This window comes from Chiloscyllium punctatum, chromosome 10 (assembly GCF_047496795.1).
Source record: "Chiloscyllium punctatum isolate Juve2018m chromosome 10, sChiPun1.3, whole genome shotgun sequence".
In the NCBI taxonomy this organism is placed as follows: Eukaryota; Metazoa; Chordata; class Chondrichthyes; order Orectolobiformes; family Hemiscylliidae; genus Chiloscyllium; species Chiloscyllium punctatum.
In genome coordinates this window covers 112,787,708-112,802,740 of record NC_092748.1, presented here as the reverse complement: position 1 = coordinate 112,802,740, position 15,033 = coordinate 112,787,708, and the positions used below count along the sequence as shown (strand labels likewise).

The 15,033-nt window shown below is 44.4% G+C and overlaps 1 protein-coding gene across 1 annotated transcript in view; it reads right to left on the bottom strand.

The window, feature by feature from the left end:
- slc23a3 (solute carrier family 23 member 3) overlaps positions 1-15,033 on the bottom strand; it is a 90,714-nt gene that overhangs the window by 13,295 nt on the left and 62,386 nt on the right. Inside the window, exons 9-11 of the mRNA XM_072578335.1 lie at positions 6,575-6,680; positions 2,244-2,411; positions 911-1,006 (exon numbers count right to left, since the gene is read on the bottom strand). Coding sequence (XP_072434436.1) covers positions 911-1,006; positions 2,244-2,411; positions 6,575-6,680 — 370 coding nt within the window. The remainder of the gene's footprint in view (positions 1-910; positions 1,007-2,243; positions 2,412-6,574; positions 6,681-15,033) is intronic.

Genomic DNA, 15,033 nt, shown 5'->3' with positions numbered 1-15,033 from the left:
GGTGAGGTAGTGATGGGACACCGTCCCCCAAAGAGTTATTTCACATTTGTCTTCAGAGAATGTGTTCCTACACATGAATCTCCATCCTTTCTAGAGAGTGTGAATGTACCACGCTATGAGCTTACGAATTTCTGTTCTGGCTTGATGCTAGCTAGACTGGCAGAGCGAATCAAACAATCTGTTCCTGTACTCAACCAGCCTGCTTTGCAAAACTGCAAACAGAACATCAGCTGCTAGCTGAGATTCCACTGTTAGGCAGCATTGCAGAATAATCTGAAATGTGCCAGTAGCTATACCAACAGCCAATTCAAGATCACCAGATGAGCTCTGAATGTGGCTCACTTAAGCTTGCCAGAAGAAATTCATTCATCCTCATTCTCAGTCTCTGCATCAAAAGGGAAGGTGCTCAAGCCTTATATCTTTTTAGAAGTACTCAGGAGCAATAATTCCTCACTTTTATTTTCATGGCAACACCGTGGCCAATCAGAGTCAACTTGCCAGGCAGCACCCTTGGTAATAGGGGCTAGGGATGAAAATGGGGTTAGGGCCATAGTTAGGTGGATCAGGCTAACTAACATTCTCCTGCTGCTAATGTTTCTGATCTCAAGATCTTTCCTCCTGTAGTATCTGTTACAGAGTCATAGAATCATACAGCATGGAAACAGACCCTTGGATCCAACCAGTCCATGTCGAACATAATCCCAAACTAAACTAGGCCCACCTGCATACTCCTGGCCCATATCCCCCCAAACCTTTCCTATTCATAAATCTCTTTTCTGTCACCTTAAAAATGTGCCCCATAGTCTTGAAATTCCCCATCATAGGGAAAAGCCAGCTACCATCAACTCCAAGTATACCCCTCACTATTTTATAAACTTCTATCAGGTCGTTTTGATATTAGCAAGTTCACCTGTAACAGTGTTATCCAGGAGAAAGGCAAGAATCCCTCCTTGAATGACGGGCATCATGAACACGGCCATCAGAAAAATGTCCACACTCTCCACACCTAAACACATCCAGTACAGAGAGAAATAAGAAGATCTGTCACTGACTTAACATTGAATAAGGAGCATGTGCTTATATATCACCTTCACTACCGCAGGACAGCCCAGAATGGTTTACAGCCGATGAACTGATTTAGAAGTGCAATCGCTGTTGTAGCGAGGGAGCTGGGAGGGCCCGGTTCCTCTAGCAGAGTGGTCATGGAGGCCACAGACTGAAGATGATTGATACAAAGGTTCGAGGGAACATAAGGCAAATCCTTTCCCCCTGGAGAGTGCTGTCGGTCTGGAAATCACTGCTCACTTTGGTGGTTCAGGCAGAAATCCTCAAACTCTTTCAAAAGCAACATTTCCAGGACAGGCACAGTTCAGAGGTAGATACAGAGTAAAGCTCCCTCTACACAGTCCCACATCAAACACTCCCAAGGGCAGGGATAGCACGGGGTTGGATTCAGTGTACAGCTTCCTCTACACTGTTCCCCATCAAACACTCCCAGGGCAGGGATAGCACGGGGTTGGATTCAGTGTACAGCTTCCTCTACACTGTTCCCCATCAAACACTCCCAGGACAGGGACAACATAGGGTCTGTTCACAAAGCAACAATTCCCTTTCCTCTTTTTAACTGAAAGTAAAGATCTCTCAATTGGCATAAACTGAAAAGTAAGACCTCTCTGATCTTTTCAAATGGAAGTATAGCTTTCTGTACATTATACTCATCAAAAATTCTGAGGACATATACAGTGTGAGGTTAAATACAAAGTAAAGCTCTTTCTACTGCTTAAAACTAAAAGTAAAGATAGCATCCCCATCAACCACTCCCAGATGAGTACAGCATGGGTTTAGAAACAGCATAAAACTTCTCTCCCCTTTCATCTGGCTGTAAAGTTTCTGATACTCTTTTAAACTGAAAGTAAAGATGCTGTCCCAAACAAGGACCTCTCAGAACAGGGACAACATGGGGTTAAATTCAGAGTAAAGCTGCTTCTCCACTGTCCCGTTCAACACCCCAAGGACAGAAATGGGTTTTTGAGCATTTACTTAATGTATTTATGAGTGCACTGAAGGCTTTGTGATGTTGAGAAATATTTCAGTCAATGACAATAACACCAGCAGAAATCCTGGTTAGTTTGTAAATGCAGCTTTGACCTTGAGAGTGACTCTAACTGTGAGCATAATGAGGCCCATATCAGTTTAACCTCACAACATTGTGTACACATGACTTTAACAAGCCATTTTTTTACCTGTTACAATGTAATCTGGGTTGCGGATGAACCAGTGAGGGGTGAGTAGTGCCATGAACATTGTAAATCCAATGATGAAGATATTCCGACCAGAGTCGATGTTTGTGTACTGGAAATATGAGATTCCGACAGACACCGCCATCGTGTAAGTAACACTGAGGACCCCACCTGTAGAACGTAAACAGGTTATTTACTGGGGGATTCAAACACAGCTCCAAATCAGGCTGGGTCCCATAAAATCCCACTTAATATTACACCATCAATTCAATATAACAGGCTCACAGTATAACATGACCCCTCTACGTAACTCATCCCATGTGTAACACCCTCAATATACCACTCCCTCAATAACACACCCTAATATAAAACATCCTCAATATTACACACTGCAATACAGTGTTGTCCAAACCCACACACTGCCAACATAATACCTTCCCCAAGATAACACATTTCCAATGTAACACTTTCGAGATGGTGAGGACTGTAGATGGTGAGGACTGTAGAGAGTCAGAGTTGATAAAATGTGGCAATGGAAAAGCTCAGCAGGTCAGGCAACATCTTTTAGGCATAATCCTTCATTAGGACCAATATAACACCTTCCCCAATATAACATATTTCCAATAGAACATATTGTCATATGACACACTGCCCACAAATAACTCCTCCCAAACTGTTAATATAACACCCCCAATTTAACACCCTCCAAATAGCACACTGTTAATACAACACCAGTACACCTTCATGTACACCCCAATATAACACCCCAATATAACACTCCCCCAATATAACACTGCCCCAAATATAACATCTCCCGTGATATAACACTGCCCTAAAATAACACTGCCCCAAATATAACATCTCCCGTGATATAACACTTCCCTAAAATAATACTCCCCCAATATAACACTCTCCCAAATATAAGATCTCCCCCGATATAACATCAAGTCCATCCTGGCCAATTACTGCCCCATCAGTCTACACGCGAGCAGCATTAAAGTGATGGAAAAGGTGGTCAACAGTGTTATCAAGAGGTATTTGCTTAAAATGGGGGGGATGTTGTCACTGTGGCAATGTCACTGGATGGGTAATCCAGAGGTCCTGCGCTAAGGTGCAAGAAACATGGGTTCAAATCCCACCACGGCAGATAATGCAGTTTTAATACATAAAGAAAAGAATTAAAATCTGGTCAAATGATGACCATATAAACATTGTTGTAAAAACCCATCTATCTTCCAATGTAAGAATCTAGTGGTTGACTCTTAACTGTCCTGTGAAATGAACTGGCAAACCATTCAGTTCATGGGCAATTAGGAAACAGTAATAAATGCCAGGCTTTGCCAGTGCAAGAATGAAAAACAGTCCATTCACCTTCAGTTTGGGTTTTAATCCAGGGACACTCAGCTGCTACCTCATCATAGCATTGGGTCCAAACACAACTAAAAAAGCTAACCTCTAGAGATGAGATTGAACTGATTGCCCTTTATGATGTCCTTCACCACAGCATGTGGCATTGAGGAGCCCTGGCAAAACTGCAGCCAATGGAATTTGGGGGATAACTCTCTGCTGGTTGTAATCATGCCTAACATGTCGGAAGATGGTTGTGGTTGTTGGAGGTCAGTCATCTCAGTTCCAGGACATCTCTGCAAGAGTTCCTCAGGGTAGTGTCCTAGGCTCAACCATCTTCAGCTGCTTCATCAATGACCTTCCCTCCAACATAAGGTTGGAGATGAGAATGTTCGCTGATGATTACACAATGTCCAGCAGAATTCACAACACCTAAGATGCTGAAATAATCTGTGTTCATATACAGCCAGACCGTGACAACATCCAGGCTGGGCTGATAAGTGGCAGTCCAATAACCACCACCAACAAGTGACAATGTAACCAACACTCCTTGACATTCAATGGTGTTACCATCGCTGAAACAACAATGACAACAATCTGGTGGTTACCATCGATCAGAAACAGAACTAGGCCAGTCATATAACCTCTGGGGCTAAAAGAGCAAGTCAGAGGTTAGGAATCTTGTATTGTCAAAGCCTATCCACCATCTACAAGGTGGTGTGTGGTGTCAGGGATGTGATGGAAAACCCCTACTTGCCTGGAAGGGTACAACCCCAACAACACCCAAAAAGATTGACACATTCCAGGACAAAGCAATCCACTTGATTGGCACCACATCCACAAACATCCGTTCCCTCTATCACCAACGCTCAATAGCAGCAGTGTGTGCTATCTACAAATGCACTGCAGACATTTATTATGGCTCCTTCAACACCACCTTCCAAAACTCATCAACACTTCCATCGTGAAGGACAAGGGTAGCAGGAAAATGGGAACACCACTCGTCTAAGCCTGACTTGGAAACATACTGCCATTCCTTCACTGTCTCTGGATCAAATCCCAGAACTGTCTCTCTAACATCATTATGGGCCAATCTACAGCACATGGACTGCAGTGGTTCAAGAAGGTGCTCGCCAGCACCTTCTCAATGGGCAATTAGAGATGGACAATAATTACTGGTGTAGCCAATGATGCCCAAGTCCCATGAATGAACATTAAATAAATTCCCAAGTCACATATCCCCACAACCTCACTCCTAAGTCAATATCCCAAAATCACACATCTGCTCCTAGTGTTGTGGACTAGGCTAGACCACTCAAAACATTCTTAAGCAGGCAGCCCAGACCATATCTTTGCTATTTGTTTCAGTAAGTGTACAGTGAAAATTATCCGGAGTAAGTCAGCTCGGCTGACTACCAGGTTTTAAAACAGACAAAAATGTATTTAGAAAATTACGCAATGAAACACAAAGAAAAGAATAAAGAGCCCCTGCAGAACTCAGACTATCCAAACTAGACTTAATTATGCTGTTCCGAATATACACAACAGTCCCAATAAGCAAACCCCTTTTAAAAAACAGTACAGATGGAACAAATGGTTACAGGTTGAAGTTAGAAGGGCTGAAGGAGAGAGAGAGTTTCACAACCTGTTTCCATACAGCTGAACTCCCAACTCTGGACTGAACTGCTCTGCTAGAGAGCTGACCACTTCCCTTTCATTATACAGGTCATTTCTAAAGCATGACCACTTTGGCCTGAAGTCTCATCTGTTTACATATAAATAAAAAGGCCTTTGAATGCCTTTTAATCTCTGTACCAAACCAGTCTAATCAGAACCAGCAGCTGTTTATGACCCCTCTGAAGAAACCAAGAACACAGTATCCTTGAAAAAAGGAACAGCTTTGAGAAACAAAAAAGAGACCAACTTTGTGACACTGGATAACACACCACTTCAATATGCCCCTCCACATTACACTCCATTACAAACGTTACCCCACCCTTAACTGGGTATTACTTCTGATTTCCGTGTCTTTATTGTTACTGGTCAGCATTGGCTGGTGCTATTGTTACTGGATTAGTGGTGCTGGAAGAGCACAGCAGTTCAGGCAGCATCCAATGAGCAGCGAAATCGATGTTTCGGGCAAAAGCCCTTCATCAGGACTTTTGCCCGAAACGTCGATTTCGCTGCTCGTTGGATGCTGCCTGAACTGCTGTGCTCTTCCAGCACCACTAATCCAGTATTTGGTTTTCAGCATCTGCAGTCATTGTTTTTACCTTGGTGTTATTGTTAGTCAAATAGTGTGGTGCTGGAAAAGCACAGCTGGTCAGGCAGCATCTGAGGAGCAGGAGAATCGACATTTTGTACAAAAGCTATTCATTAGGAATGGAGGTAGTTGGGGTGTGGGGGGGGGGTTGTACCCAATGGGGTAGAGAGATAAATGGGAGGGGGCAGGGCCGGGCGAAGGTAGCTGGGAATGCGATTGGTAGATAAAGGTGGGGGGTGACGGTGATAGGTCGGATGGGAGGTTGGAGCAGATAGGTGGGAAGGAAGATAGACAGGTAGGACATTCCAAGAGGGCAGTGCTAAGTTAGAGGGTTGGTTGTGGTTTAAGGTGGGGGGGAGGGGAAATGAGGAAACTGGTGTAATCAACATTGATGTCATGGGGTTGGAGGATCCCAAGGCAGAAGATGATGAAGAGCTTATGCTTGAAACGTCGACGCTGCTGCTCCTTGGATGCTGCCTGACCTGCTGTGTTTTTCTAGCACTACACTCTCGACTCTAATCTCCAGCACCTGCAGTTCTCACTTTCTTATCCTGGAGTTGTTGATAGTTTCATCACTGTCACCAGGGGGTTCAATGCCTGGTCAATGAGAATTTTGGCAACTCAACACTGGAAAGTATTTGTTCTGTACAAGCCCTCAGTCCCATTGCCTCACAGCCCCACATCAGTCACAACACTACCTCCGAAAGGCAAGAACTGAACTCACCATGGACGGCAGCTGGGATGGTCGTTAGAACGTATGTCAACTTGGCTGACATTCCGAGCAGGATACAGAGCACGGCTGCAATCTGAACAGAATGCCGGGATTCAGCCTGCAGAATGAGAAGGGAATGGTAACGGAGTCAACATCGGTGCTGGTCCCAAAAATTCAGAAACATAGGAAATTGGAACAGGATTATACACTCTGCCCTTTGAGCCTACTCTGCCATTCAGTATGGTCATGGCTGATCACTCAACTCAATCCCTTGTTCCCTCTTTCCCCCCCACACCTTTTGATCCCTTTATCCATAAAAACTATATCCAAATACTTCTTGAGAAAATTTAATATTTTGGCCTCAAAAGCTTGCTGCAGTAAACAATTCCACCCACTCTCTGGGTGAAGACATTTCTCCTCATTTCAGTCCTAGATGGCCTATCCTGCATCCTTAGAGTCGGACTCCTGGTTCTGGAAATTATCCACGACTTTGAGGTAAAACCTGAGGCATTTTGAGAGGAACATTTCCCAGACACAGTTTGACACTGAGTCGCATTCAGAGATGTGAGGGTAACTGACCCCGACTTTGGCCAAAAGTGGGTATGTCATCAGCAGGGTCTGTAAGAAGTTGAGACCACCATCCAGAGGAGGATGAGAGGTTCCAGAGCTCATGGCGCAGGTCTCTGAAGGCATAGCAGTCAGTGGTAGGGCAATAGATCAGAACTAGTCTGGCTAGAAAAGGTCATAGTATCATAGTGCCATATACAGGCCCTTCAGCCCAATTTGTCCACATCACCCAGTTTTCACAATTACACTAGTCCTGTTTGCCTGTGTTTGGACTGTATCCAAACACATCTATTCCAACCATGGACCTGTCTTGACAGAGATAGAGGGAGAGAGACATGGAGAGAGTTGAAAATAACGATTGAGAATTTTAAAATCTTAGGAGACCTCTCTGACTAGACCCAACTTGAGTAGATGTTGAATTTATGTTTTGGAAATAGAATTCCAGTTAATTAGGGTAAAATGTCACAGGGCACCGTCCCATACTGAACTACTTGCTCATGTGATTCGAACACAGTGTATTAGATTATTAGTGTATTAGATGTGTATAGAGAGAGAAAGAACTTACATTTATATAGCACCTTTCATGACCTCAGAACATCCCAAAGCACTTTACAGTCAATGAGTTTTTTTTAGTGAGGTATGGAAATTGTGATAATGCTGGTAAGTGCTAGCATCAAAAACCTAGAGACATTTTCTGGTACTGGGATAAAATGTTGGTTAGTTCATTTGGGTAGCTCATTGGGTTATATGATGAAGTGTGATTCCAACAGGATAAGTACAATTCCTGCACCAGCTGAGGTTACCATGAAGGTCTCTCCTTCTCAACCTCTTCTTGTACTTGAGGTGTGGTGACCTTCAGTTTCAACCACATTTCTCTTGATGAGAAAGCAGCTCTCTGGGATTATAGTGACTGTACATTTCATGAGTAGATATTGATTGTTTTCAGTGGCGCTGGTTGAGGGGTGACTGTTGGACATCAGAGAGAACTCCTTTACTCCTTCTTGGAATAGAGCCATAGGATCTTTCACAGTCTAGAAGTTAGAGACAGCCTTGATTTAAAGCTTCATGCATGTGTGACAGTGTAGCACTTCACCAGCATTGTATTGGAGCTGTCAGCCTAGAGCAGCCATTCTCAACGGGTACTATATGGCCCCCTTTGGGATCCTGGCACATTTGACGGGGGCCACAGACTGAAAACTGTGAAAAGGAGAGCCCCAAGGGTTTATGGGGGGCCCTGGTAACCGAACCACTGAAATACCCAAGCAACAATCTTCATTGGTGTCAATAGTTTCCCTCCTATTTTATAATATCTTCCCAACACACTGTTAGAGTTTGATGCACGTGGTAATTTAATTGCTTAAGTTCCTCCCACACAGCCTCAATTCAGAGTCAGTCACGAATCAGACTGCACTGGGTCAACGGATTCAATCAAGGATTCTCGCATCCATTATTACCATACTTCATTATCCAAAGATCAACGTGTCTCGCTAGGCCATCTTTATCCTAGTTCATTTGATCATTATTTTCCTTGTAAGAAGTGCATCATGATTATTTGGTTGATTATTTCAGAAATAATTCTACCCATGAGTTCCTTAACAAAAAAAAAGCTTTGGCAGAATTCAGTGGAGTACTTATCCATGTTTGAACGGGGGACCCTGGAACCTGAGAAGACCTCCTAAGGGGGTATAACTGGCTGAGAATCACTGGCCTAGAGTATGTTCACAAGGGAACTCACAACATGTAGACTCAGCCTGAGAGAGGAGGAGTACTATAGCTGAACCACAGCTGACAGATTTCAGGAGAGAGGGAACAGTAGCAAAATTGCAAAGGAAAATGTTGCAGCGATGCCTTCAGTCTCGTCTTGTTATGTCTTCCCAGCTTAGAGATAGCTCCTGCGGTTTGTCCAGGAAGTATTGCTGTTTTCACTGTAAATTTCCTGCTTTCATTCTGAAACTATTTTTCTGATCCTCTTTATCAAAAGAATAATCTCCTGCCTTCCTTGTTAGGCCACAGTCATGGTTCAAGGTAGCAAAGATCAATGAACAATACAGCTCAGGAACAGGCCCTTCGGCCCTCCAAGCTGCACTGACACATTTTGCCCTTCCATACTAAAACTATCTTCTCTTACAGGATCCGTATCCCTCTATTCCCTTCCTATTCCCATATCCGTCCAGGTGTTCCTTAAAAGCTGCTACTGTGTCTGCTTCCACCCCCTCCTCTGGCAGCGCGTTCCAGACGTTCACCACCCTTTGTGTGAAAAACTTGCCTTGCACATCTCTTTTAAACATAGAACATAGAACATAGAACATAGAAGAATACAGCGCAGTACAGGCCCTTCAGCCCTCGATGTTGCGCCGATCAAAGCCCACCTAACCTACACTAACCCACTATCCTCCATATACCTATCCAATGCCCGCTTAAATACCCATAAAGAGGGAGAGTCCACCACTGCTACTGGCAGGGCATTCCATGAACTTACGACTCACTGAGTGAAGAACCTACCCCTAACATCAGTCCTATATCTACCCCCCCTTAATTTAAAGCTATGCCCCCTTAATTTAAAGCTATGCATCCCGCCTCCCGGACTTTGAACCTGTGTTCCTGAGTAATTGACCCCTCCACCCTGGGAAAAAGCCTCATATTGTCCACTCTATCCATGTCATTCACAATCTTATAAACCTCTATCAGGTCAACTTCCTGCATTCCAGTGAAAACAAACCCAGTCTATCCAATCTTTCTTCATTGCTAAAGTCCCCAATACTAGGCAACATCCTGGTAAACCTTCTCTGTACCCTCTCCAAAGCATCCACATCCTTCTGGTACTGTGGTGACCAGAACTGTGTGCAATATTCCAAGTATAGTAGCATCCACCCCTTTGATCCAGAAATATTTATCATCAAGTCCCATTCCTGAAAATTAAACTCAAAGTCATTACTGACACTCACAGTGCAACACCAAGATAATGTGAATACTCATAGAAATGTAAGGTTTAAAAGCATTAGTAGGCCATTCTGCACCTCCAGCCTGCCCCACCATTTAATATGATCATAGCTAATTTGATATTGGCCTTAACTTCACCTTCCTATCGACCTCAATCTCTTTTGAAATACCCCTGCCAGTCATAATCCATCTACAATAAAATAAAACTAAGAACTCTGGGTGCTGGAAATCTGAAGCAGAAACAGAAATTGCTGGAGAAACTCAGCAGGTCTGGCAGCATCTGTGGTGAAAAAGCACGGTTAACATTTTGAGTCCAGTGGCCCTTCTTGAAACATCAGCTCAACCACAGATGCTGCCAGACCTGCTGAGTTTCTCCAGCAATTTCTGATTTTGTTGAAGAATCCATCTACCTCCATCTTAATAATATTTGATGACCCTCCCATCCTCTACATTCTTTGTGGAAAGACAGCTCCATACACTCCTGACCCTCTGAGAGGAGATCGTTCTCTATCTTAATGGGAGACACTTTGTTTATAAATGGTGTCATCTGAGATGGGTAAGCTTTTTTCAACATTCATCCTGTCACAGATTCTATTTTCCAGATAAAGCCTTGAACTGAGGTCCTGACCGTTCCCACAGGTGAGTGGAAAGGATCCTGGGCTCTATAAGACCATAAGAAATACAAACAGGGATAGACCATTCAGCCCCTCAGGTCTACTCTGTCATTCAACAGGATCATGGATGATCTGACATTCTCCACATTCACTTTCTTGCCCTTTCTCCACAACTCTTGATTCCTCAACTGATCAAGAATCTATTTAGCTCAGCCTTAAATATACACAAGGACTCAGCCCCCACACCTGTTTGGAGCAAGGACTTCCAAAGACTCCCAACTCTCTGAGAGAAGAAATTCCTCCTCATCTCATTGCCACCCCTTTATTCTGAGACTATGCCCTCTGGTCCTCGACTCTCTCATGAGGGGAAACATCCTCTCAGCTTTTACCCTGTCAAGCCCCTTCAGAATCTGATATGTTTCAATGAGATTACCTCTCAATCTTCTAAACTCCAGTGAGTAGAATCCCAACCCTATTTAACCTTTGCTCATGAGACAGACCCTCCATACCAGGAATCATCCTAGTGAACTTTCCCTGAACTGCCTCAGATGAAATGATATCTTTCCTTAAAAAGTTTGAAGATGAATAAGTGAGTGCTCCTGATCAATATTTATACTCAACAAATAATTGCTAAACGAGGCACAAATCCAGTCATTTATTGCTGTTGTGGGAGCTTGCTGAGCACAGATTGGATATTTTGTGTCTGGTATTACAACAGTGACTATACTTCTTCCAAATGGACTAATGTTTGTGACCCAATACCACTGCAAAACTTCCTTCTGACCCCTTTCCTCAAGAGGACGGCATGTCACAGAACATTACAGCGTGGAAAGAAGCCACTCGGCCCATCGAGATTACACTCGAGGGGAGGCGATGGCCCAGTGATATTATTGCTGGACTGTTAATCCAGAAACCCAGATAATATTCTGGGGACCTGGATTCAAATCCTGCCATGGCAGATTTCAATAAAAAAGATCTGGAATTAAGACTTTAACGATGACCATGAATCTGTTGTGGATCGTCAGGAAAACCCATCTGGTTCACTACTGTCCTTCAGGTAGGGAAACTGCCATCCTTGCCTGGTCAGGCCTACATGTGACTCCAGACCCACAGCAAAGTGGTTGACTGTTAACTTCCCTCTGGGCAGTTAGGGATGGGCAATAAACACTAGCTAGCCAGCGATGCCCTAATTCCATGAATGATTTAAAAAAAACTCTGTCCTTCACTGCCGTATGAATAGAGACTGTTCATATTCATGAACAGCAAAGATAGGCACCAGAGAGCCGCCTAGGTGGAATTCTGCCCTGAAATCTTCATAACTTGTGCGAGACTCCAGGTGAGATACAGTGATAATGTGCCTGCACACATACCTGAGAGTTTCCATTGTCATTGTACTCAGTGTCCTGTGGTTTTCTTCCAAGGCCCTTGTCAATTTACTGTCACGGGTTTTCCTCAATTACTTGACGAGGTCCCAATGAAAACAATTATTACCGTCAATTAACATTCCTGAATGAGGCAGTGTGGAATTGGCTCGCACACCTTTGACACTTGACTTCATTACCTGAGTGTGTGATAGATTATTGGCCCGAGATTAGGTGAATGATTCTGAGCAATATGGTGCTTGTTGTCTTGTGACTCCTGCAAACATGTTCGCACTTTCTTGACCATTCCTTTATCATGATTTCGGTCTCCCTTTTGCAGTTAATTTTGGCTGTCTGTTACTTATTTAGCTGCTCCCTAATACCTGTCTTCATGTTAGCCTCACGCTCCTGGTTTTCCACCTCTTGTCATGTGGTAGCCATAAGGATGTGAGATGGAAGGTTTTTTTTATTAATTCATAGGATCTGGGTATTACTGGCTAGACCATGCCCATCCCTATTGCCCAGAGAGCAGTTAAGGGTCAACCATATTGCTATGGGTCTGGAGTCACAGCCTCATTCCTGATGAAGGAGTCTTGCCCGAAACATTGACTCTCCTGCTCCTCGGATGCTGCCTGACCTGCTGTGCCTTTCCAGCACCACACTCTCAACTCAGTCACATGTAGGCCAGGCCAGGTAAGGATGGCAGATTTCCTTCCCTAAAGGACATTAGTAAACTAGATGGGTTTTTGCAACAATTGATAATGGATTCATGGTCATCATTAAACTATTCTTTACAGACTTTTTTAAAAATACAAATTCCAAAACCTACTGTGGTGGGAGTCGAACCCAGGTCCTTAGAGCATTGCCTGGGTCTCTCAATTAATACCCTAGTGAAAATAGGTTATTATCTATTCATACTACTCAGTTCTTCGGAAGTGCCTCATTATCACATAAATATTCCTGCTTGCCTCATCTTCCCGATCTCTATTAATCTCCTCCATCTCTATCACCCTGCCCTGCATTTCTCTAACTCGGATATCTTCCCTCTCTCTCACCCCTGTGTGTAGTGACTTCAGCTGCCTCATTCCCTCCTATATTCCATTCCTAAATCACCTGGTCTGTCTGCCTCTCAGGAGCTCCTCAAAATTGACCTCTTTGAAAAAGCCTGACTGAAAGTCTTCGTTTTTCTTTTTGCCCCGGTTTCTAAGTGTCGATCATTCCGTATAAAGTGCCATGCGACATTGCAGTGCCACACTGTAGGTGCTACAGAATGGAAGTTACTACAGGGCAAAAGTAAGGACTGCAGATGCTGGAGATCAGAGTCAAGATTATCGTGGTGCTGGAAAAACACAGCCGGTCAGGCAGCATCCGAGGAGCGGGAAAATCGATGTATCAGGGAAAAGCCCTTCATCCTGAAACGTTGATTTTCCTGCTCCTTGGATGCTGCCTGACCTGCTGTGCTTTTCCAGCACCACGCTAATCTTGACTCTGATCTCCAGCATCTGCAGTCCTTACTTTCACCTAGTTAATTTTAACCCCGGAAGTTATTACAGTCACACCTGCCGCTTCCAACCTCCCATTCTTCTTGTGTCACAAAGTTTTTGTTTTACACATTTGGAGGACACGGGTGTCTCTGATTGGGCCAGCATTTATTGCCCATCCCAAAGTGCCCAGAGTCAGCCACATTGCTATGGGTCTGGGGTCACATGTAGGCCAGACCGAGTAAGAACAGCAGATTTCATTCCCTAAAGGACATCAGTGAACCAGATGGGTTTTTACAAGAATGGTTACATGGTTTGCCATGAAGCTAGATTTCTATTTGAGTTTTTTCTGTCTCAGTGGAATTCAGACTTCACCATCTGCCATTTTATGAGTCAATACCTCCAGAACAATAATGGGATGCTGGAGAAACTCAGCAGGTCTGGCAGCAATTGTGAAGAGAGACACCAAGTTAATGTTTTTTGTGTCTATTTTGACTGTTCTTCAGGAGTGAACCAGAACATTGCTGCCCAGAGCGTTAGCCTGGGGGCTCTGGGTTGTTCATTCTGTGACATTGCAACGATGCCTCCACCTTCGCTAATGGCCTTCTGCCAATATATCATTCCTGCTTTGTCTAGTTGTCCTCTAATGTCTCTCGATTCTTTACCCCAACCCCTGCAACCAGCAACCCCCCCCACCTCACCTCTTTGTATCTGCACCCGCCTCCAATCAAACCTCCTGCTTAAGCCCCACCCCATATAAAATCATACAGTGCAGAATCAGCCCTTCAACCCATTGAGTCTGTAATGCTAAAAATACACTGCTACCTGCACTAGTCCTGCTTTCCTGCGGCTGGTACCTTTATTGTCATGACATTGCCAAGGGGCTTCAAGGTTGTGGAGCTGGAGTATGACCAGTGGCTGGAGCACGGGAGGACAGTGACCAGTGGCCAGAGCAGGGAGGACAGTGATCAATGGCTGGAGCATGGAAGGACAGTGACCAGTGGCTGGAGGATGGAAGGACAGTCACCAGTGGCCAGAGCAGGGAGGACAGTGACCAGTGACTGGAGCACGAGAGGACAGTGACCAGTGGCCAGAGCAGGGAGGACAGTGATCAATGGCTGGAGCATGGGAGGACAGTGACCAGTGACTGGAACACAGGAGGACAGTGACCAGTGGCCAGAGCAGGGAGGACAGTGACCAATGGCTGGAGCACGAAAGGACAGTGACCAGTGGCCAGAGCAGGGAGGACAGTGACCAGTGGCTGGGGCAATGGAGGACAGTGACCAGTGGCTGGAGCACGTGAGGACAGTGAACAGTGACATTAATTCTCTGAGGTGTTTATTGGGTTTACCCCTTAGCAACTGACCTGGTTTGAACCAAACCACATGAAGAAACCTGCTCAGGCTGTGCATGGGGCTGTAGTGGAACAAAATTTGACCCTGATTCAACATTAAGGAGACATGAGGAGAGGGTGAAGAGGCAGGTATTAAAGAGGATGAGAAGGATGG